Source organism: Lolium rigidum, chromosome 7 (genome assembly GCF_022539505.1).
Source record: "Lolium rigidum isolate FL_2022 chromosome 7, APGP_CSIRO_Lrig_0.1, whole genome shotgun sequence".
Classification (NCBI taxonomy): Eukaryota; Viridiplantae; Streptophyta; class Magnoliopsida; order Poales; family Poaceae; genus Lolium; species Lolium rigidum.
Window position 1 is genome coordinate 203,462,426 of NC_061514.1, and position 25,205 is coordinate 203,487,630.

Below are 25,205 nucleotides of genomic sequence, written 5' to 3' on the forward strand. Positions count from 1 at the left end.
AGTTTATGATACGTGGGTGCCACATCATCACTGACCATGGATCCAACCGACAAATTTGTTGTTAACAAGCATAATCCTAAGACGCAACCAACTACACGTAAAATTAATGTTTTCTGCAAAAAATATAAAAAATAAATAGTTTATGCAATAAAAATAGAGACAACGATCAATGAGTGGTTTGTGCAGTTTCCTTATCCGTCTGCACCAGCGTTGATGCCCTTCCTCTGTGAGCCCACGCAGGCACTGAACCGAGTGCATCGACGCAACTCAACCGAGTGCATCGCCGCATCGGGTCCGTGTGACCGAAAATTGGACGCCCCACAAAAGAATGCCGACGCGTGGGCACACAACACACCAAAGGAGCTGCCTTTCCTCTCTCCTGGGCATTCTGTGTTGATTGTTGCGAGCCGTAACTAGGGCCGGTCGGTAGGTGCCCCAAGGATAAGCCGCAACAAACACCAATGGCGCCGCCGCCGATCCTGCTTTCGCTGCTGCTGCCGCTCCTCGTCGTGGCCGCCGATGCCGTCACTCCGACGCTGAAGCCGCCGTCTATCCTCGTGGCGGCTGGGGATGACGACGCTGCCCCAGTCCCGACGCCGTGGCCGGAGCAGTTCCACGCGGTGATGTTCACCAACCTGACCGAGAGCGGCGGTCAGCTGCAGGTCATCGACCTCTACTACGACTGGCCCCGCGGCCGCAACCTCAACCTCATCCGCAACCAGCTCTCCGGCGACCCCAAGTACGACGTGGAGTGGACCAACGGCACCTCCTACATCTTTGACTCCGCCTCCTGCCGCACCATACGGTTCCCCGTCGGCATCCTGCCCCCGAACTGGCTCCACGGCGCCGTCTACCTCGGCCGCGAGAGCACGGACGGCTTCGACTGCCACGTCTGGACCAAGGTCGACTTCATCTGGTACTACGAGGACGTCGTCACCCACCGACCCGTCCGCTGGAACTTCTTCACTGGTATGCGCCCACTGATCCGTCCTTGATGCGGCATTGCGATTTCGCGGCTGCCGATTCCTCTCGTTTCACGGCGGTGCGACGATTGATGTGGTGATTGGTAGGATACGACATCAGTCTGCAGTCTGTACATTCTTTAAATCTTGCGCAACCGTCAAGTAATTTATTTTGAATCTCTCTGATTAATCTCGTTTCATGCTGACTGCTGAGAGAAGGCGACGATGGTACCTGCGGTTTCCACAGAATTCAGTTCATACCTTACAAATATGTACTACTATGCATTATGCAGGAATGCAGTCTAAAGTCTGAACCTCTTCATCTGTTCAGCAATTCAGTTTCCTTGATGTTGTGATACTACTGTTTCCCAGGGATGCAGCAGCATGTGATGAGCTTCGAGGTGGGCGGGGTACTAGAGGACTCCCACTGGCAGGCACCTGCGCACTGTTTCGCTGTCGGCGCCGCCACCGCCGCAAGAACTGATGACGAGGCCAATGTGATGAGCAGCCTCCTCAGGTTCGCGGGGACGCCGGCATCAGCAGCGGCGGTGTGATTTGCAACTTACAGTAACAATTGATGAGATGGCTTTCCAACAGCAATCTGTTCCATTTCCATTTCACTGTGGCAGGTGCTAAGCTTGTAAGCCATATACTCCGTATATGTCTTGGATCCTACTGTAATATGTGTCGTGCGAGCTTCTGTAATAAGATCTTAGCAAACCATCTTCTCACAGCCTCGTGATGACGCCTTGTTGGTTGAAAATGTTTATAAAGAATATTCACATCTGAAGAAACAAATGGTGTTGCTCTCACCGTGAATGCTGGATCGAGCTATGTCTTGCTAGTAGAGAAAGGAAAGTGAGTTGAGCTGCATCCATGGCCTGTGATTCACATGATCAGTTTATGACAATGGTGACTGACAGTGCTTAATAAGTTGCTGATCACCTGCTGTCCATGAAATAGGAAGGATTCAGAGAGACACATCCATGTGCTGCTCCATGACGGAGAAGAACAGGAGCACGCACCATACAAACCGTGAAATTTCATCACCAGAAACTGATTTAGAGCACAGTCGGTCCTCACGATCATACACATAATCTTAATTAAACCAATGAAAGACGGAAATCCAAACGAAACAGTATCAAAGTATATTCAGCTTCTGTCATGAAATGATGTAACCCAGTATTGTGTATAGAGATTTACAGACGTCAAGAGCTTAGCATTCACGCCGTTGGTTATCAGCAAGACATTCAACATGAAACAGGTTCTAGCTGCGCAAATATAAATGCAGTACATGAACACAAAAAAGTTACAGGAGATACTGCATGCCATGTTTCACCGGCCCATAAGTGCGACACGATCCTTCTGGATGACCTGAGCTAGGTTGAGATCAAAGAGCTCACACCGAATAGGCATCTCCATCTCGTAGAATGGGTTCTTCAAGACAAACTCTGTGTACAGCTCGTATATCGTCTTGAGCAGGATCTCCATGTTTTGAGCTCCTGTTTCGCATACAACGAAAAATTTCGTCCCTGAAGCATGCCACGCAGTATCAGTAACTAGGTAGTGCCAAAGCAACAACATGATGAGGTAGTATAGTACTTAAAAGAGTTAAAGCACGTCGTCCACCAAGCAAATGGCAACCAGTCCAAGGGATTGCAAGATCTATTGCTGATATAGCAAATAAAAGAGCAACATAATTCTAATTAATTAAAATCAGTTAAACTCATTATGCAGGTTTTGAGTGAACATAGCTTTAACAGATAAAGAGCAAAATGGAGGCTGCAGAAGAATGGGAATTTCGGTTTAACATAGTTTGCTTAAGGGAAAATTTGCTACAGGACATCGTTATTTTCTGGCGTTTGCTAAAACACACCGCTCGATTGTGTCTTTGCCAGGTACCATTACAATTTTGTGACATATTTGCCAGAACACACCACCTGGCCGAAAACGGAAAGTTTTGCATTTTATCTTCAAAACCAGTCATCCCAGGTAAAAGTGCAAAACTTTCCGTTTTCGGCTAGGTGGTGTGTTTTGGCAAATGTGCCACGAAATTGTAATGGTACCTGGCAAAGACACAATCGAGCGGTGTGTTTTAGCAAACGCCAGAAAATAACGGTGTCCTGTAGCAAATTTTCCTGACCTGGGGAAAATTTGCTACAGGACATCGTTATTTTCTGGCGTTTGCTAAAACACACCGCTCGATTGTGTCTTTGCCAGGTACCATTACAATTTTGTGACATATTTGCCGTAACACACCACCTGGCCGAAAACGGAAAGTTTTGCATTTTATCTTCAAAACCAGTCATCCCAGGTAAAGTGCAAAACTTTCCGTTTTCGGCTAGGTGGTGTGTTACGGCAAATGTGCCACGAAATTGTAATGGTACTGGCAAAGACAATCGAGCGGTGTGTTTTAGCAAACGCGAGCAATGACGGTGTCCGTAGCAAATTTTCCCGACTCGGGGAAAATTTGCTACGGGACATCGTTATTTTCCGGCGTTTGCTAAAACACACCGCTCGATTGTGTCTTTGCCAGGTACCATTACAATTTTGTGACATATTTGCCAGAACACACCACCTGGCCGAAAACGGAAAGTTTTGCCAGAACACACCACCTAGCAAATTTTCCTGACCTGTTAGGAAACAACTAAATTAGAACATAAGAGATACTTTTAACTTACTTCCCTTAAAAACCTGACTTGTTCGAAAACAACTACATTAGAACATAAGGAATACTTACTGCAACTTTGTCATCCTATAGTCTAAACTAAAAATAAATAGAACGGCTGAAAATCAGACTGATGTTAACAGCAGCCAGGCCACAACCATATGCTTTGGTGCTAAAATGTACATTATCATTAGATCACATTCTGAACATCCAGAACAAGTAACGAGCACATTTATGTTAAGTTTAAGGAGACTATTGTACACTAACAGGTGGAAAGCAAAACCACAGCTTGTAACACTTAACTTGCAAATAACCACCAATTAAAATGTAATCTACTCCAACCCAAAAATGCATAAACCAAGTAAGTGTGCAGAGAGAATTTCTCAAGCAGACCTGTAAGGGATTGGAAGCAATGAAGGTCGAAGTTGTTGGCTTGAAGGAGGTCAATGCCAGTACAGCCAGTGGTAGGGGACAATTGCTGGGAGATAGCATGCATTGAGTGCCAGAGACTTGCGAGGCGTAGACTGTCGTTGGTGTCCATTCTCCCTGCTGAGCCATAGTCCTGGGAAGATGTGCATGTTGTTTAGACTCCATTTCTACAAGGCAGGGAAGGAGGAGGAGTACATGAAGATACCTTGTAATAAATCAGGCCACCAGACTTATTGATGATGAAAAGACTGTAGATTGCAACTGTCCCCATAGCAACAAGGCAGAGCGGAGGTTGCAGCTAAATTCCTGTATCATATGCAGAGGTATACATCAGAGACGACTAGATGAATAATAGATTGGTGCTTGCAAGAATACAACTAACTATGTGACTCAAATTATTTGGAATGACAAAATGTTCATATGATCCTTTAATTTGGATGTCAAAATGATACAAAAGGGTCATTTGATATGCCCACATTGCTTTGGCAAGTGCCCTAAAAGGACTAAGAATTTTGGCATTTCTAAAATGACCTACTTTATTTTGGCCATTTGATAAAATGCCATATTTACATACTTCGCTGGTATCTTCTTATCTAACCTCACACGGTCACACCTACAAAGACTGTTTGCCTCTTCCATTTGGATCAAAAGGGCACACTGTAGCTGCTCGACCTCTCCCTTGCCCTCCCTCCCTCCCCAAGTGAGACATGATCATGTTTGGTTCAGAAAATGCATGTAAGTATGTTGAGTAAATGTAATCACATTGCACTGGGCAGTAAACGTTACAGACAGAATCCAAGTCCTGTTTGGTTCAAAAATTGTATCCTACTATTAGCTCTTTGCTTCCAGCTTTTGTTCATTCATACATAAGTATGATGCTAAAAAATATTTTTTTTTAGCCTACCCCAACTTGCTTGGGAAAAAGGCTTTGATGTTGCTTTTGTTTTTGTTGCACTACATATCTTTTGTCCTACTCTTCTTTCCCTGGGCATGGGGTATTTAAAAAGAAAAGAAAAAAGGGAGGAAGGGTTAATTCGTTCATTATAGCCATTTCCTTAACAAGTGAACAGCAACATACTCTGGATCGGAATCTGAATAAAGTACTACTTGATATTTTTCCACTAATTTCAACAAAGAGACTTCCGCAAGGCCCTAAGGCTCGTGCCAACGCGGGCGCCAGTGAGGGCGATACCGCCCGGGGCGGGGCGGGAGAGGGGCTGGAGGCGGGCGGGACGAGAGGGAGGGGCGCCGGCGGGGGCGCCCGGCGCTAGCGCCCGCTCCCGCCCGGCTGGCGCCCGCGTTGGCGGCGAGAGCGAGGCGGGAGGGAGGCGGGAGCGGGGCGGCAGCGATGGCGGGGTGGGCGAGAGGCGGGGCGGGAGGTAGAAGACAAAGGGATTTTTGCAGAAAACCCCCGGACTTAGGAAAAATTGGTAGGATTTGGCATTTTAGGGTGTTTTGAGCCAAATTTTGGCATTTTAGGGTGTTTTGAGCCAAATTTTGAGGGGCTTTTTGCACAACAATTTAAATAGAGCTGGCACTATTTTATGATGTAATCGGTAACATTTTAAGTTGAATAAAATAATTTCTTGCATTATTTTGAATGTCTAAACAAAATCGAGTGAAATAACTTAATGTGGAAAAGAAATGGTGATGTGGAGGAGAGAGAAGTGAGAGTGGGGACTATAGCCCATGCATTGGCAAGGTGGGGTGAGAGTGGAGTGAGAGTGGGGTGAGAGTGAGAGAAAAGCTGACGTGGCGGGGCGGGAGCGGGGCGGTGCATTGGCACCAGCCTAAGTCATGGATTGAAAAGTCTGAAAACGGCAGATATTGGAAACAAAACCCAAATCACCGGATCACAAGTTGATAATCTGAATCCAGGTTTGGTAGCAATTTTACAAGAAAATCAACTGTCGTGAAGAACTCAATCACCCGAATTAGCACATGGGTTCGGCCGTTCGGGAGTAGATGCTTCGGAATACAGCATAAATTATTTGCTTCTATCCAAATCGCTCCTCCTCCCCCTCTGTCCCCAGGATCTACGAGGCTGAGATGGAATAGTGGAATGTAAAGAGGACAGACTCCCTGGGAAAGAAAGAAGAGTAGAGAAGCTCGAGGCCGCACCGCCGGAGGTTATGTTGGTGGGGAAGGAGAGATCTAGGGCAGGGGAGTAGGGTTGCACGAGATCGGGGCGATTCCGAAGGATCACCGGAGCCTCAGCTATACCGTTTGCCCGTCATACAGGATTTCGTTTGCAAATCAGTTTACTGCCGGCCTGGGATCTGAAACCCTGTAATGGCATTACTGCCCAACCGAAGCAAGCATAATCTTCCTCTATTTGGTGGCACTGTAATCTCACGGCGTTACAAAATCATGAACCAAGCGCGTTCCTAGGGTTATAGGAGGGAGAAAATCGGAGACGGAGGCTCACCTTGAGTTGCCGGTACACGGGTGCTACCGCCGTCCTTGGTCGCCGCCGGCGTCGCGCTTGAGGCTCCCCTTGCTATCGAGTGCGGGCAGAGATAGGCACGGAGAGGGGCAGACAGTGACGATGGACGAACGGAGGGGTGGGTCGGATCGGAGCTTCGGGGAGAGCAGCGTTGGGGATGGAGAGCACAGAGAAAGGACGGGGCGCTGGGGAAAGGAGAAGGAGCCTAGAGTTGTGGGGGAGATGGATTCCGATGGCTCAGATCTAACGCTGGCATGACCAGCGGTGAATGGAGGGTGTGGATTCGACTGTATCATCAGACAGAAACAAATTGTTGTGATGCCGTAAATTTAGATCCACAAAAATCACCAAACTAGCATCTCTAACTTTTTTTTTTTGACTACGTACGCGCCGAAGGCATACGTTACTTCTATTCATACGGTAAGGAAATACCGTACAGAGCAGTACAAATACGCATAAACCAAAGAGGATACAGGCCAACCAGGTGACACCACCTATCTACGGAGAAGAATCCAGTGAACCCTAGTCCTCCGTCTTCGCCGCCACCGCACCGCGCACATCCGACCACCGTCGCCGGAGGGAGGAAACCGCACGGAGAAGCTGCATCCCTGGAGCAGAAGAGGCCCCTAGCACACAGGCGTTGAAGCTCCATTAAGCTGGATCTTGACCCGAAAAGAACATAGGCCGGAGACACGCTCCCAACCTTCTTCAGCTCTGGATCCGTGGCAAACGCCAAGCCGCCGCACAGCCGACAGCCAGATCCCTTTCCCATCTTCCGCAAACCAACCCAGCCGCCAGACCCCTCCATCCTCCACACACATACCTCAGCAGCTCCGCGTCGTCGTTGGAGGGGACGACGCCGCGTCGACAGAAGTGCTCGAGGACGGCATCTCCATCACGCGCGCCCCGCATCGTCGCCATGCCGATCGCGCAGGAGAACTCCCATAGATCCACCGCAACCGCGAAGAACGGAGACGGGAGAGGGCCGAATCCAGGAAGACCAAAAAGCCGGACCCGCCGATGTCGCCCCCTCGCAGATGCCGCCGCCGGCACCAAGCCATACCCTATTTACAGCCGAACGCACAGATCCGGGGTTCCCCCACCCTTCCGCCGCCGCAGCGGACGGAGAAGGAGAGGGGAACCGACGGAGACGCCGGAGAAACGGGGAAGAAAACGCATTCGCCCTCTCGGTCGCCTCTCTCTACTGTTGCTGGAGAAAAGGAAGAGGAGAGCAGCACTTGAGGACCCCTATTCGGGTGCTCACTTGAAACTGGGATCGTAGCAGCGCCCCTAAAAATATGTTGGCGCATCTCTAACTCTTTAGTTTAACATGAAGACTTTGTTTGTTCATTCCAGTTAGCATGCTCACGAGCTGTGAGAACCAACTTATAGCTGAATATTATTTAGGAGTGGAGTGGTACCTGGTTCATTAAAGCATCTTCAGCCGTTTCCCGACGAGCCTCCCGGTAGCTCTTTTTTTACATTTGGATGGTGTTATTTGGCCCAGCTGCGCTCTTGGCTTCTCGTTTTTTCCCGGATTTGGCCTTTAATCCATCTGAAGAGCCCAGACCATCACTGGCCCTCCGGGTGCGCTCGGGGACCCTGGACGAGAGAAAAGCGGGGACGGGCCCGCTCTGTCGGCGAGAGAACACACGAACCCCACCACTTTCTCGACGCAAATCCCCCCTCTCATCTTGTTGCTCTGTCGCCGCCGGCACCACCCCTCGCCAATCCGTCGGCCGGTTGCCTGAACTCCGTCATCCCTCCACCCAGCAGCCTATATTCCTTCGCCTGTCGTGCCCTCTACCTATATTCCGCCGTCGGGAAACTCCCTCGCGTCGCGCCTCGTCGACACGCCTGGCAGGTGTTCGTCCAATTGCCTGGCTGGACATGGACTCCGACGAGGAGGAGGAGCAGATGTTCGCCGAGCTTTTTGAAGAAGAAATAGCAGCCGCCGCCCAAGATGAGGAGCACATGTTGATCCTAGCTTGCCTGTCCGGCTTGTACGCCGAGACGACCATTGGTCGCTGTGGTGCATCGGCACCAGGTCGCCGGAAGTGCAAGCCGTGGCAGCGAATGGAGGGCTACTGCATGCTCTAAGCCGACTACTTCGCCGACGAACCATTCACGGTGAGGTTGTTTTTAGGCGTCGTTTCAGGATGAGCCGGAAGCTCTTCCTGAGAATTGTGTATGCCCTTCGAGAGTACGACTCCTATTTTAGATGCAAGTTCGATTGCACCGGCATGGCAGGGTTTTCCGCCCTCCAAAAGTGCACGGTGGCTATGCGGATGCTGGCATATGGAGCTCCTGGTGATTCTGTCGATGACTATCTTTGAATGACGGAGTCAACCGCCTTTGATTGTTTCTACCGGTTCTGCAGGGCGGTGATAGCAGTGTTCGGGGACATCTACTTGAGATCACCGACTGTCGAAGACACTGCTCAAATCCTCGCTGTCGATGAGCTCGAGGATTTCCAGGGATGCTTCCACTACTAGGAAAACCCTAATTAGTGGCGCACCACTATATGCTATCAGTGGCGCACTAATGGTGCGCCACTGCTAAGTGCTAACATGTTAGTAGTGGCACACTAGTGGTGCGCCAGTGCTATCTGAAGTACCAATGGCGCACTGCCTGGTGCGCCATTGCTAACTCATGTGGTGCGCCACTGTTGATGCAAAGGAGTGCGCCAATGTTGATCCAATGCAGTGCGCCACTGATGTATACGGTCGGTGCGCCACTTCTGCTTTTTCTGGTGCACCACTGCTGGTCTGTAGAAGTGCATCACCAGGTACAGCAGTGCGCCACTGTTGTACCGGTGATGCTCCACTGGTCTGTTGTGATAGTGCGCCACTGATGGTTGCTTGGTGCGCCACTGCTAGTAATTCGATTTTTTTAAAAAATATATATTTATGTTATTTGTACATGTTGTAATATATACAGTACAATATAATAGCACAATACAGGATATATAATGAATATAGATAACACCACAGTATATAAATACATAGTTCTTCACATTAGCCTTCAAATTCACAAGATTCCAAATATTAGACAAGTTCCGAGGTTACAAGGTCATGAGCTAGGTTACAAGGTCGATCGTCTAAACTACCATCACATAGAAGAGAGCTACAGTCACTACGAGCATCATCCCGATGAAAGTGGTCTTCATCTGGTTCCTCCTCCGCTCCCTCCTCTCTCCTGCCAGATAGCGCGTGTATCTGTCTTTGGCCTCCGCTCTAGTGGTGTACCCTATGTAGTTGTTACCGCTAAAACGGTGAACCTGTCTCCGACACTCCTCCCAGTCAGCGTAGACTTCGGGAACCTTGCCCTTGTACACGACATACCACGGCATCTCTGCATATATGCACAAGCCAAAGACCTATTAGTGCACACTCATAGGTCTTTGCAATGAATAAGGGCAAACTCAAGTACGATCCAAGTAGTATGAACTTAATATTATATATGCCTCATACATTGTTGGTCGAAACAAAATATCAACATTTAGGGGCGGCATCAGCGAGGCCATGTAGGATGCACAGGAGATGGATATTTGTGCCATCACACCAGGCTCGCTTGCTCCGCCCCCGAGTATAGTGACCGAACTTTCTAATCATCGGCATTCTGAAATACCAAAGCAAATGGAATGACAAGGGACTCATATAATGACACACACGTAGGATGGTCGAACCAAATATTAACATTCAAGGATGGAGTCAGCGAAGCCAAGTAGAATGCACAAGATATTGATATTTTTTCCATCACACCAGGTTCACTGGCTCCACCCCAGAGTGTACGGGTGACCAAACATTCTAATCATCGACCAATGCAATTTATTAAGAAGTGCCAACTCAAATAAGAGCCAAGTAGTATGAACTAAATGGCATGCCTCATACATTGTTGGTCGAACCAGATATTAACATTCAGGGATGGAGTAAGCGAAGCCAAGTAGGATGCACAAGAGTTTGATATTTGTGCCATCACACCAGGTTCACTTACTCCACCCCAGAGTGTACGGGTGACCAAACACTCTAATCATCGACCAATGCAATTTATTAAAAAGTGCCAACTCAAATAAGAGTCAAGTAGTATGAACTAAATGGCATGCCTCATGTTGGTCGAAACAAATATTAACATTCCGGGATGGTGTAAGTGAAACCAAGTAGGATGCACAAGAGATTGATATTTGTGACATCGCACCAGGTTCACTTGCACCACCCCGGAGTGTACTGACCGAACATTCAAATCATCGACACTCTCTCGAAGAAAGACCAAAATAAACGAAGAAGGCCAACTCAAATAAGAGCACAGTAGTATGAACTAAATGGCATGCCTCATACATTGTTGGTCGAAACAAATATTAATATTTAGGGAAGGTGTAAGTGAAACAAGTAGGATGCACAAGAGATTGATATTTGTGCCATCGAACCAGGTTCACTTGCCCCTCCCCCAAGCGTAGTGACCAACCATTCTAATCATCGGCATGCAAGTGCAAATAAAATTAACGACCAAATCAAATAAAAATTGGGCATGAACTTTGCTAAATTATGGACATAGGAGTGCCCCATTTTCGCCGAACCGGAAATGAATCAACATTTCGACAATAATGGGCAACTCATTTGAAATCCATGCACAAGAAAATGACACAAATACACCACCAAAACAATCTACCAGCTAAGCACTATGGCACATATATAATTGTTCCTCCATATACATCAACAACATGCATCAACTAGCGGCAGCAGCAAGCAGCTAGCAGCACCAGCTAGCAGCAAGCTAGCACACAACAACATCAATATACACATATTTTAGCCAACAGCACCAGCCAGCAGCAGCAAGCACCAGCAGCACCAGCCAGCAAGCAAGCACCAACGCCTAGCAGCAGCAAGCACCAACAGCAAGCACCAGGAAGCAAGAGAGGTGAGGTGTTGCTCATCGTGAGTCGCGGGGAGTCACTACTAGGAAAAGGCCTAGTCGTAAGATTGCCATCAGTGGTGCACCATGAAGGCCGTGCGCCACTACTACTTAGCAGTGGCGCACCTGATACATGGTGCACCATCACTAAATGCCGACAGGAGGCCAGCTCCTGCCCCAACCTAGTAGTGGCGCACGTTGGTGGCGTGCGCCACTGCTACATTGCCTACCTATGGTGCACTGAGCCGTGGTGCGCCACTGCTAGGAGGTGGCAAGGCCCACTTTAGAGATGATGGCTTTAGCAATGGCGCACTGCTTCGGTGCGCCACTGCTACATCGCCTACCTATGGCGCACTGAGTCGTGGTGCGCCACTGCTAGGAGGTGGCCAGGCCCACTTTAGAGATGAGGGCTTTAGCAATGGCGCACTTCTTCGGTGCGCCACTACTAGCTATGGCGCACCACCATAAAGGTGCACCACTGCTAAGTTGGGCAGGGTCGTGGGGTGCTGGTACCAAGGGAGCAGTGGCGCACCACATAGCAGTCACCATTGCTATGTCACCCTAGCAATGGTGCACTGCTATGTGGTGCGCCACCGCTAACCTGGGACCGCATTTCCTGCTCATCCCCCTCCCCACATGTGTCACCCACTTTCCCCAAACACTCTTGCACCACCACCTCCCACCAAATCTAGATCTGGTCGTGTTGCCCCTCCTCCCCACCTCATTTTCACCTTTTCATTCACCCAAATTAAGTTGGTAAACTTAATTTTCTTGATAGGTAAGTAATGGTGAAGCTTTCTTAGCTCAATACCCTACTCAATCTCAAAAAATTTCCTCATCCAACACTCTACGTCTCGCCGTATCGGTAACTTTGTTGGTTTTATGCTTTGTGTGTGACCAGTTCCGATCGTCTTGCACACACACGTGTGTGTGCATATATGTTATGCGAAGCTCCACATGTGTTGTGCATGCGCGAAGCGTCACGTGCATGTGTGTTGAATGCGAAGCCTCCACATGTGTTGTATATGCGAAGCCTCTCCACACATGTGTTGCATGTTTTTGTTTGCAGGGATCTGAAATGCGATCGAATTGCCAATATTTTGCCGAAACATTGATTCATTTCCGTTTCGGCGAATAATGGGCATACTACGCATATACATATGTCCTACTTTTAGGGAAGGTCATGCCAACATTTTCTTTTGGTATACTAAGATATCCATTTTCTCTATACCCGCAGGCGACCATGGTCCGCATGATGAGCGAAGGCGTTGTGGCTAGGTTTTTGAAATCCGCGATGGCCGAGATGATTAAAAATAACCAAAAGGAGATAAGATGTCCGTGTCGAAGATGCAAGCTGACGAGCCTTATGGACCCTAAAGCCGATATAGTGCGGGACCACCTTCTCATGCGTGGTTTCATGGATGGCTATCGGTGGGAAGGCGATGAAGATTATTATGAATTTGTCCATAGGATTTCAAGAAATAAGGAAGGAGGTGAGCACCATGTAGAAGATCCCGGACATGATCAGGATGTAGAAGATCCCGGACATGTTCAGAATGTAGAGGATCCCGGAGATGATCATGATCACAATGTAGGAGATCCTGAACCTGATGATGAGGAAGATCAAGATGGAGGTCATCATGACGATCATGAAGATGAAGACGATGGACCATCGTCGATGGACTGGGTGCAGGACCCTTATCTTCAAAAGATGCTTCTCAAGCAGACGAGTAACGCAAGAGCTGCCGCCCGAGAGAAAGCCAAGATGGATCAACTGGAGGTAGACGCGGTTACTCCATTGTATGAAGGATGCATGCCGGAGGATACCCGCCTGAAAGTAACACTCGTGGCTCTGGAGATGAAGGTAAAGCACAAAATGACCGACACATCCTTCAACGACAACATGTCATTCTGGCACGAACGTCTTCCCAAAGGTAACACGTGTCCGACTAGTATCGAGGAGGCCAAGAAAATCGTGTGTCCTCTGGATTTACCGCACGTGAAATACCATGTGTGCTTGAACGATTGCATCATTAATCGGGATGAGCACGCGGAGTCTACCATATGTCCGGAGTGCAGCGTCAGTCGGTACAAGAAGGGGAAGAAAGCTCCTCGGAAGGTGGTGTGGTACTTTCCGATCACTCCTCGTCTGCAACGGTATTTCGCGGACCCTAAGCAAGCAAAGCTAATGCGCTGGCACGCGGAGATGAGGAAGGGAGAAGATGACGCATATGATCCGGAGAAAAAGAAAAAGGACAGGATGTTGAGACACCCTTCGGATGCTAGCCAATGGAATGCGTTGAACCTCGAGTATCCAGAATTTGGGGACGATCCTAGGAACATAAGGCTGGGCGCGAGCACCGATGGAGTCAATCCGTTTGGCAGCCAGAGCAGCACGCATAGCACCTGGCCTGTGTTTGTGTGGATGTACAACCTCCCCCTGGTTGTGCATGAAGAGGAAGTACATTCAAATGAGTATGCTAATTGAAGGGCCGAAACAACCAGGGAATGACATCAATCTATATATGGGGCTTCTGAAAGAGGAGCTAGCCACGCTATGGGGCGCGCCTGCTGATGTCTACGGGAGCTTCTATTCTTGTAGACAGTGTTGGGCCTCCAAGAGCAGAGGTTTGTAGAACAGCAGCAAGTTTCCCTTAAGTGGATCACCCAAGGTTTATCGATCTCAGGGAGGAAGAGGTCAAAGATATCCCTCTCATGCAACCCTGCAACCACAAAGCAAGAAGTCTCTTGTGTCCCCAACACACCTAATAGGTGTACTAGTTCGGCGAAGAGATAGTGAAATACAGGTGGTATGAATAAGTATGAGCAGTAGCAACGGTGCCAGAAAATAGCTTGCTGGCGTGTAGTTGATGGTGGTAGTATTGCAGCAGTAGTAACGCAAGTAAAACAGTAAACAAGCAGCGATAGCAGTATTTAGGAACAAGGCCTAGGGATTAGACTTTCACTAGTGGACACTCTCAACTTTGATCACATAACAGAATAGATAAATGCATACTCTACACTCTTGTTGGATGATGAACACATTGCGTAGGATTACATGAACCCTCAATGCCGGAGTTAACAAGCTCCACAATTCAATGTTCATATTTAAATAACCTTAGAGTGCATGAAAGATCAATTCGACTAAACCAAGTACTAACATAGCATGCACACTGTCACCTTCATGCTATGTAGGAGGAATAATACACATCAATACTATCATAGCAATAGTTAACTTCATAATCTACAAGAGACCATAATCATAGCATAAACCAAGTACTAGCACGGATGCACACACTGTCACCATTACACCGTGCAGGAGGAATAAAACTACTTTAATAACATTGCTAGAGTAGCACATAGATAATTTGCGATACAAAATACATTGCAATCATAAAGAGATATAAATAAGCACTTCACTATGCCATTCATAACAGTGAATAAGTATTCTGTGAAATATAGCCTAAGAGACCCACACGGTGCACACACTCGTCACCTTTACACACGTGGGACAAGGAGTCTCCGGAGATCACATGAGTAAAACTCACTTGACTAGCATAATGACATCTAGATTACAAGCATCATCATATGAATCTCAATCATGTAAAGCAGCTCATGAGATTATTGTATTGAAGTACATAGGAGAGAGATTAACCACATAGCTACCGGTACAGCCCCGTGCCTCGATGGAGAACTACTCCCTCCTCATGGGAGCAGCAGCGGTGATGAAGATGGCGGTGGAGATGGCAGCGGTGTCGATGGAGAAGCCTTCCGGGGGCACTTCCCCGTCCCGGCGGCGTGCCGGAACAGAGACTCCTGTCCCCCAGATCTTGGCTTCGCGATGGCGGTGGCTCTGGAAGGTTTTCCGTATCGTGGTTCTTCGTATTGGGGTTTTCGCGACAGAGGCTTTAAGTAGGCGGAAGGGCAACGTGGGGGGCCACACGAGGGGCCCACACTATAGGTCGGCGCGGCCAAGACCTGGGCCGCGCCGCCCTATGGTTTGGCCACCTCGTGGCCCCACTTCGACTCCTCTTCGGTCTTCCGGAAGCTTCGTGGCAAAATAGGACCCTGGGTTTTGATTTCGTCCAATTCCGAGAATATTTCGTTACTAGGATTTCGAAACCAAAAACAGCAGAAAACAAGAATCGGCTCTTCGGCATCTTGTTAATATGTTAGTTCCAGAAAATGCACGAATATGACATAAAGTGTGCATAAAACATGTAGGTATCATCAATAATATGGCATAGAACATAAGAAATTATCGATACGTCGGATACGTATCAAGCATCCCCAAGCTTAGTTCTGCTCGTCCCGAGCAGGTAAACGATAACAAAGATAATTTCTGGAGTGACATGCCATCATAAACTTGATCATATTGTAAACATATGTAATGAATGCAACGATCAAAACAATGGTAATGACATGAGTAAACATCTGAATCATAAAGCAATGACTTTTCATGAATAGTACTTCAAGACAAGCATCAATAAGTCTTGCATAAGAGTTAACTCATAAAGCAACAAATCAAAGTAAAGGTATTGAAGCAACACAAAGGAAGATTAAGTTTCAGCGGTTGCTTTCAACTTGTAACATGTATATCTCATGGATAATTGTCAATGCAAAGCAATATAACAAGTATAATATGCAAGTATGTAAGAATCAATGCACAGTTCACACAAGTGTTTGCTTCTTGAGGTGGAGAGAGATAGGTGAACTGACTCAACATAAAAGTAAAAAGAATGGTCCTTCAAAGAGGAAAGCATCGATTGCTATATTTGTGCTAGAGCTTTTATTTTGAAAACATGAAACAATTTTGTCAACGGTAGTAATAAAGCATATGAGTTATGTAAATTATATCTTATAAGTTGCAAGCCTCATGCATAGTATACTAATAGTGCCCGCACCTTGTCCTAATTAGCTTGGACTACCGGATCATCGCAATGCACATGTTTTAACCAAGTGTCACAATGGGGTACCTCCATGCCGCCCGTACAAAGGTCTAAGGAGAAAGCTCGCATTTTGGATTTCTCGCTTTTGATTATTCTCAACTTAGACATCCATACCGGGACAACATGGACAACGAGATAATGGACTCCTCTTTAATGCATAAGCATGTGGCAACAATTATTATTCTCATATGAGATTGAGGATATATGTCCAAAACTCGAAACTTCCACCATGAATCATGGCTTTAGTTAGAGGCCCAATGTTCTTCTCTAACAATATGCATGCTCCAACCATTAAGGTGGTAGATCTCTCTTACTTCGTACAAGACGGACATGCATAGCAACTCACATGATATTCAACAAAGAGTAGTTGATGGCGTCCCCAGAAGCATGGTTATCACACAACAAGCAACTTAATAAGAGATAAAGTGCATAAGTACATATTCAATACCACAATAGTTTTTAAGCTATTTGTCCCATGAGCTATATATTGCAAAGGCGAATGATGGAAATTTTAAAGGTAGCACTCAAGCAATTTACTTTGGAATGGCGGAGAAATACCATGTAGTAGGTAGGTATGGTGGACACAAATGGCATAGTGGTTGGCTCAAGGATTTTGGATGCATGAGAAGTATTCCCTCTCGATACAAGGTTTAGGCTAGCAAGGTTATTTGAAACAAACACAAGGATGAACGGTGCAGCAAAACTCACATAAAAGACATATTGTAAACATTAATTATAAGACTCTACACCGTCTTCCTTGTTGTTCAAAACTCAATACTAGATATTATCTAGACTCTAGAGAAACCAAATATGCAAACCAAATTAGCAAGCTCTAAGTGTTTCTTCATTAATGGGTGCAAAGTATATGATGCAAGAGCTTAAACATGAGCACAACAATTGCCAAGCATCAAATTATCCAAGACATCATACCAATTACTACATGTAGCATTTCCCGTTTCCAACCATATAACAATTAACGAAGCAGTTTCAACCTTCGCCATGAACACTAAAAGATAAAGCGAAGAACACATGTGTTCATATGAACCAGCGGAGCGTGTCTCTCTACCACACAAGCATTTATTCAAACAAAAACAAAAACAAAAGCACACAGACGCTCCAAGTAAAGTACATAAGATGTGGCCGAATAAAAATATAGTTTCAAGAGAAGGAACTCGATAATTTGTCGATGAAGAAGGGGATGCCTTGGGCATCCCCAAGCTTAGATGCTTGAGTCTTCTTGAAATATGCAGGGATGAACCACGGGGGCATCCCCAAGCTTAGACTCTTCACTCTTCTTGATCATAGTATATCATCCTCCTCTCTTGACCCTTGAAAACTTCCTCCACACCAAACTCGAAACAACTCATTAGAGGGTTAGTGCACAATAAAAATTAACATGTTCAGAGGTGACACAATCATTCTTAACACTTCTGGACATTGCATAAAGCTACTGGACATTAATGGATCAAAGAAATTCATCCAACATAGCAAAAGAGGCAATGCGAAATAAAAAGCAGAATTTGTCAAAACAGTAACGAGTCCGTAAAGATGGATTTTATTAGGGCACCAGACTTGCTCAAATGAAAATGCCCAAATTGAATGAAAGTTGCGTACATATCTGAGGATCACTCACGTAAATTGGCTTAATTTTCTGAGTTACCTACAGAGAATTAGACCCAGATTCGTGACAGAAAAGAAATCTGTTTCTGCGTAGTAATCCAAATCTAGTATTCACTTTACTATCAAAGACTTTACTTGGCACAACAAAACTCAAAACTAAGATAAGGAGAGGTTGCTACAGTAGTAAACAACTTCCAAGACACAAATATAAAACAAAGTACTGTAGCAAAATAACACATGGGTTATCTCCCAAGAAGTTCTTTCTTTATAGCCGTTAAGATGGGCTCAGCAGTTTTAATGATGCACTCGCAAGAAATAGTATTTGAAGCAAAAGAGAGCATCAAGAAGAAAATTCAAAACACATTTAAGCCTAACATGCTTCCTATGAAAAGGAATCTTGTAAATAAACAAGTTCATGAAGAGCAAAGTAACAAGCATAGGAAGATAAAACAAGTGTAGCTTCAAAAATTTCAGCACATAGAGAGGCATTTTAGTAACATGAAAATTTCTACAACCATATTTTCCTCTCTCATAATAACTTTCAGTAGCATCATGAGCAAACTCAACAATATAACTATCACATAAAGCATTCTTATCATGAGTCTCATGCATAAAATTATTACTCTCCACATAAGCATAACCAATTTTATTAGTTGTAGTGGGAGCAAATTCAACAAAGTAGCTATCATTATTATTCTTATCAAGTGTAGGAGGCATAGTATAATCACAACAAAATTTACTCTCCATAGTAGGTGGCACCAAAAGACCACTATCATTATAATCATCATAAATAGGAGGCAAAGTATCATCAAAGAAAATTTTCTCCTCAATGCTTGGGGGACTAAAAAGATCATGAAAACCAGCTTCCCTAAGCTTAGAACTTTCTATATCATTATCAACAATGGTGTTCAAAGCGTTCATACTAATATTACTACCAAGCATGCAAATAAGATTTCATAGGTTTTTTAATTTTCGCATCAAACAATCCATGTTTTAAATCGGGAAATAGAATAAGAAGCTCATTCTTGTCCATTATGCCAAACTAGTGTAAACAAGAAACAAAAAGATGCAATTGAAGGATCTAAAGGAAATAGCTTCGAGTACTTACAACGGCGAAAATAGCTTAGTAGCCGAGATCCGGAGTGTGAGTACCTTTTACCTTTCCTCCCCGGCAACGGCGTCAGAAAAGTGCTTGATGTCTACGGGAGCTTCTATTCTTGTAGACAGTGTTGGGCCTCCAAGAGCAGAGGTTTGTAGAACAGCAGCAAGTTTCCCTTAAGTGGATCACCCAAGGTTTATCGATCTCAGGGAGGAAGAGGTCAAAGATATCCCTCTCATGCAACCCCGCAACCACAAAGCAAGAAGTCTCTTGTGTCCCCAACACACCTAATAGGTGTACTAGTTCGGCGAAGAGATAGTGAAATACAGGTGGTATGAATAAGTATGAGCAGTAGCAACGGTGCCGTAAAAGTAGCTTGCTGGCATGTAGTTGATGGTGGTAGTATTGCAGCAGTAGTAACGCGATAGAAACAAGTAAACAAGCAGCGATAGCGATATTTAGGAACAAGGCCTAGGGATTAGACTTTCACTAGTGGACACTCTCAACTTTGATCACATAACAGAATAGATAAATGCATACTCTACACTCTTGTTGGATGATGAACACATTGCGTAGGATTACATGAACCCTCAATGCCGGAGTTAACAAGCTCCACAATTCAATGTTCATATTTAAATAACCTTAGAGTGCATGAAAGATCAATTCGACTAAACCAAGTACTAACATAGCATGCACACTCGTCACCTTCATGCTATGTAGGAGGAATAATACACATCAATACTATCATAGCAATAGTTAACTTCATAATCTACAAGAGATCATAATCATAGCATAAACCAAGTACTAGCACGGATGCACACACCTGTCACCATTACACCGTGCGGGAGGAATAAAACTACTTTAATAACATTGCTAGAGTAGCACATAGATAATTTGCGATACAAAATACATTGCAATCATAAAGAGATATAAATAAGCACTTCACTATGCCATTCATAACAGTGAATAAGTATTCTGTGAAATATAGCCTAAGAGACCCACACGGTGCACACACTCGTCACCTTTACACACGTGGGACAAGGAGTCTCCGGAGATCACATGAGTAAAACTCACTTGACTAGCATAATGACATCTAGATTACAAGCATCATCATATGAATCTCAATCATGTAAAGCAGCTCATGAGATTATTGTATTGAAGTACATAGGAGAGAGATTAACCACATAGCTACCGGTACAGCCCCGTGCCTCGATGGAGAACTACTCCCTCCTCATGGGAGCAGCAGCGGTGATGAAGATGGCGGTGGAGATGGCAGCGGTGTCGATGGAGAAGCCTTCCGGGGGCACTTCCCGTCCCGGCGGCGTGCCGGAACAGAGACTCCTGTCCCCCAGATCTTGGCTTCGCGATGGCGGCGGCTCTGGAAGGTTTTCCGTATCGTGGTTCTTCGTATTGGGGTTTTCGCGACGGAGGCTTTAAGTAGGCGGAAGGGAAACGTGGGGGGCCACACGAGGGGCCCACACTATAGGTCGGCGCGGCCAAGACCTGGGCCGCGCCGCCCTATCGTTTGGCCACCTCGTGGCCCCACTTCGACTCCTCTTCGGTCTTCCGGAAGCTTCGTGGCAAAATAGGATCCTGGGTTTTGATTTCGTCCAATTCCGAGAATATTTCGTTACTAGGATTTCGAAACCAAAAACAGCGAGAAAACAGACAATCGGCTCTTCGGCATCTTGTTAATATGTTAGTTCCAGAAAATGCACGAATATGACATAAAGTGTGCATAAAACATGTAGGTATCATCAATAATATGGCATAGAACATAAGAAATTATCGATACGTCGGAGACGTATCACCTGCCAATACGTGGGACGCCGCCACGGAAGAATATTTCCCTATGAGAGCCGCGCTGCTCACGACGGTGCACGACTTTCTCGGTTACAGATATGTCGCGGGGCAGGTGGTCCACGGATTCAATGCATGCGTCAGGTGCATGGATGACACAACGTACCGCCAGCTAGATAGAGATCCAGGGTCCTCAAAAACGGTGTTCATGGGACATCGAAGGTGGCTTCGCGATGATGACCCATGGAGGAAACGCAAGGATCTGTTCGATGGTCAAGACGAACCCCGAAGACGGCCACGTACAAGAAGCGGCGAGCAAATAGACGAGCTATTGAAAAATTGGAAAGAGTGCCCACCGCCGGGAAAGAAGCGAAAGGCGTCCGAGCCGCTGCTTAGGGTATGGAAGACGAGGTCTGTTTTCTGGGACTTTCCGTACTGGAAGATCCTCTGTGTGCCTCACAGCCTTGATGTCATGCACATCACGAAAAACGTGTGCGAGAGTCTGCTTGGTACCCTCCTCAACATGCTAGAGAGCACCAAAGATGGGTCGAAAGCAAGGTACGACTTGCTATCAATTAGGATCAGGGAGGAGCTTCACGCGGGACACCCTAATGATGATGATGATGATGACGACGATGATGATGAGACGGAGGACACGCAAAGTCGTCGCAAGGACAAGAAGGCCAAGAAGATCGAATATTACTCCCCCCCCGCGTGCTTCACTCTAAGTCAGAAGGAGATCGAGCAGTTTTTCGACTGTCTCCTAGGAGTAAAACTTCCTTACGGTTACGCGGGGAAGATAAGCAGGTACCTAGACTAAGAGAAGCAGAGGTTCAGCAGGATGAAGTCTCACGACTGTCACGTTCTGATGACGTAGATACTTCTGGTTGCAATCCGTGGGATCATCGACGCGCACGTCCGTGAAACGCTTTTCGGCCTATGCAACGTTTTCGACGTCATCTCTCGGAAGTCTGTTGGTGTGAGGCAACTCAGAAGGCTACATGAAGAGATCGTGGTGATACTGTGCGAGCTTGAGATGTACTTCCCGCCCGCATTCTTCGACGTTATGGTGCATCTTCTGGTACATATCGTGGAGGATATCATCCAACTGGGGCCGACGTTCCTGCACAGCATGATGTCATTCGAGAGAATGAATGGTGTGATCAAAGGGTACGTTCGCAACAAGGCACGTCCAGACGGAAGCATAGCCAAGGGCTTTCTGACCGAAGAGTGCATCTCCTTCTGCACGAGTTATCTAGAAATCGAGAACCCCGTTGGTCTGCCCGTAAACAGGCACCTCGGGAAGCTCGCTGGATGGGGTCACCGCAAAATGCATGTCGACTTCAAGGGTCGAATTGCCGACTTTGAAAGAGCAAACCTAGTCGCGCAACAACACATATACGTGGTCGATCCTTGGGTGGTAGAGCACAAAACCTTCATCGCAAAGACGTATAATGACCAGGTCCTACAGAGGACGGACATAGATATAATCAAAGAGCACAACTCAACCTTCATGCGGTGGTTCAAGGACAAGATGCTGATGTACCCTATAGACGAGGATTCTTCTGCGGAAGAAAAACTCATATTCGCATTGTCACAGGATGCCGAACACAACCTGATGACATTTCAGGCGTACGATATCAACGGCTACACATTGTACACCGAGGAAAAGGACATGAAGAGCGATTATCAGAACTCTGGGGTAACGATGGAATCCTACACCGATGACATCAAGCAGAGATACTATGGAAAGATCGAGGAGATCTGGGAGCTGAGCTACGCCGAAGAGAATGTGTCAATGTGCCGTGTCAGGTGGGCCAAGAGCGTCGTAAAAGAAGACCGGCATTTCACCACCATGGTTATACCCGAAGCCAAATCCAAGACAGCGGGCGCTAAGGTCACCGCGAAATATGAGCCATGGTTACTAGCTTCCCAAGTGGACCAATGCTTCTTCATTACCGACCCGCAAAAGCCCAGCCGTGTTGTCGTGAGGAGAGGCAAAAGGAGCATCATCGGAATGGATGGAGCCGCCAACGAGCTAGACTTCGACCAGTACGGCAACCCGAAGATGGAAGATGATGACGACGATGGTGAAGAACCATACAAACAAGAAGAAGGACCACCCTACCTAAAGGCCATCCATTCAAGAGAAGAAGTTAAGGAGTTCCGGGGCTAAATTATTCAACCGCGAGAAAGAAGGGCAAGAAGATTGTGAAAAGATAATTATGTATCATTTTCTTGTATGAATAATGGATGTCATATTGTTAATCTACACATTGTACCGATCAAAATAGACATATAATTTATATTTTTGGATATTTTCTATATTCTATAGTATTTTAAATATTCTACATAATTATAAAAAAAAGGAATTTTTTTTGTTTCTGCCAGGGTTCGAACCCGGGCGGCCAAGTTTGGAAAACCAACCAGGGGACAGAGCCAGTGCGGTACTAATCGATTTTTGTCAAACTGTGGTTTGTTTGCGTTTTGACCCAAACCTAAAGTGGTAGTGGCGCACCCCTAGAGGTGCGCCATTGCTAAGCCTCATAGTGGCGCACCCCTAGAGGTGCACTATTGCTAAGGGGGTCTGGGACTTAGCGAAAAATCCCCTCCGTCCCGACCATCCTCCATTCCCCATTCCCCACTAGAGATCTCGATCCCACCGGCGCCCCCTCTCCGACGCCATCTCCCTCCGGCGCCCGCCCCTCCCCTGAGCGACGCGAGCGACCAGACCCCGGCGGCGTCACGTAGGTACCCCTCGATCCACCTCCCCGCCGGTGGCCGCCTCCCCCCTCGATTCACCTCGATCCCCACCCGTCTCACGTTATCTCCCCCACGCATATCCCCTCAAGCTCCCCCTCGATTTACCGTCGGCGACTGCCTTTCCCACCTCGTCTGTGACCTCATCCTCGACCTCGCCGCGGAGGAGCAGCACCTCGTCGGCGACCTCGTCCCCGACCTCGCCGCAGAGGAGCAGCACGCCACGCGCATGTCGTGGAGCAGCAGCTGGAGAAGCACGCCACGCCGCCCTCGACGCTGAAGCCACCGCCGCATCCTTCCAAGGTAGCCAGTGCCGCTGATGCCCCTCCTCCTCCTGCTGCTCGGTGTTAACTGCTTGCTGCTGCTCCCTCTCCTCTGTAATTGCTCAAGTACTCTGCTGTTCAACCATGTTCCTTCACTTACAAGGAATTTATAATATGCACACTACTAATAATTTTGCAGTAGTATTCAACTAAATCCTAATTCAACTAAACTGCAAGTTAATTCAACTTAAAGATACTTGCCCTTGCAGTAATTTTTGCTTGCTTGCTTGATGATGTTGTTCAACCATGTTGTTGCTTGCTTGCTGATGTTGTTCTGGTTCCTAGATGTTGCTTGCTGCTGCTACACTAGCTATTGCATGCTACTGGTAGCTTGCTGCTGCTTCTAGTTGATGTTGTTGGTAGCTTGCTAATGCTACTAGCTACTGCATGCTCGAGCTGCTACAAGAAAGAAGAAAGCAAAAATACTGAAGATAAGAGAAAATTAAACAATATGGTACATCTGTAGTGCTGCTGCTATGTGCTTGCTAGCTTGCTATGCTAGTTGATCCATCTACTGACATCTACTGCATATAATTTAGATGCTAAAAATTTCCTAGTCAGAGAGCAAAAGCAAAGGTTGCTAGGTTGCTTGCTGCTGCCGCTAGGTTGTTAGTTTATTGTTAGTTGCTAGGTACTTGCTGTTAGCTAGGTTGCTTTATTTGCTAGGTTGCTTATTAGCTAATAGTTACCAATTTCCTTTTATAAGATGTTGCCTTGGATGATAGCTTGAGCCAAATGTCAATACTGTTAATTAAATGAAAATAGATGAAAAATCACAGCAAATGCATATAATTTGGGATCAGAGTGAAGGGCTGATGCTCACAGTGTTCATTTTGATGTTTACAGCACTAGTTGTAGCAGCACCTGACCGCCACGCGCACCTTGGAGCAGCAGCTGGAGAAGCACGCCGCAGAGGACCGCCGCCGCACTTGCAGACAGGTAGTCCCCGATGCCCCTCCTCCTCCTCTAGTGATGTTGCTTGCTGGTGCTACCTAGGCTGCTGCTAGAAAGTGTTCCTCTATGGGTGGATTTACTTCCTTTTCAAATGCATGGTTATCTCAACAATGATGCTGACATCCATTTTATATGTCAAAAGATATCTGGTTACACACTATTGCTAGCTGCATTTTGGTTGTGGTGGCTTTGCTGCTGTTTGTGGCTGTTGTTGGCTGGTTGCTAGGTGCTGCTGCTAGCATATTAGTGATAGGTGCTGCTGCTAGATGTAGTTCTTTTATTTC

The 25,205-nt window shown here is 46.6% G+C and overlaps 2 protein-coding genes across 2 annotated transcripts; one reads left to right on the plus strand and one right to left on the minus strand.

Moving 5' to 3' along the window:
* Positions 1–343: 343 nt before the first annotated feature.
* On the plus strand, positions 344–1,771 carry LOC124674276 (uncharacterized protein At4g14100-like). The gene is made up of 2 exons (XM_047210312.1): positions 344–969; positions 1,335–1,771. Exons 1-2 carry the CDS (start codon positions 462–464, stop codon positions 1,514–1,516), a joined length of 690 nt encoding a protein of 229 aa, XP_047066268.1. The 5' UTR covers positions 344–461; the 3' UTR covers positions 1,517–1,771.
* Positions 1,772–2,083: 312 nt separating this feature from the next.
* Positions 2,084–6,687, minus strand: LOC124675792 (trafficking protein particle complex subunit 4-like). The gene is made up of 4 exons (XM_047211865.1): positions 6,488–6,687; positions 4,265–4,365; positions 4,024–4,192; positions 2,084–2,494 (listed from the first exon to the last, which is right to left on the minus strand). Exons 2-4 carry the CDS (start codon positions 4,328–4,330, stop codon positions 2,298–2,300), a joined length of 432 nt encoding a protein of 143 aa, XP_047067821.1. The 5' UTR covers positions 4,331–4,365; positions 6,488–6,687; the 3' UTR covers positions 2,084–2,297.
* Positions 6,688–25,205: the final 18,518 nt, after the last annotated feature.

Coding starts and splice junctions, on each gene's coding strand:
- LOC124675792 (XM_047211865.1), bottom strand. CDS start 4,330: ATGGGGACAGTTGCAATCTACAGTCTTTTCATCATCAATAAGTCTGGT. Junction 4,193..4,264: donor GTGGCCTGATTTATTACAAG/GTATCTTCATGT, acceptor ACATCTTCCCAG/GACTATGGCTCAGCAGGGAG. Junction 2,495..4,023: donor TTGCTTCCAATCCCTTACAG/GTCTGCTTGAGA, acceptor GGCATGCTTCAG/GGACGAAATTTTTCGTTGTA.
- LOC124674276 (XM_047210312.1), top strand. CDS start 462: ATGGCGCCGCCGCCGATCCTGCTTTCGCTGCTGCTGCCGCTCCTCGTC. Junction 970..1,334: donor CCGCTGGAACTTCTTCACTG/GTATGCGCCCAC, acceptor ACTGTTTCCCAG/GGATGCAGCAGCATGTGATG.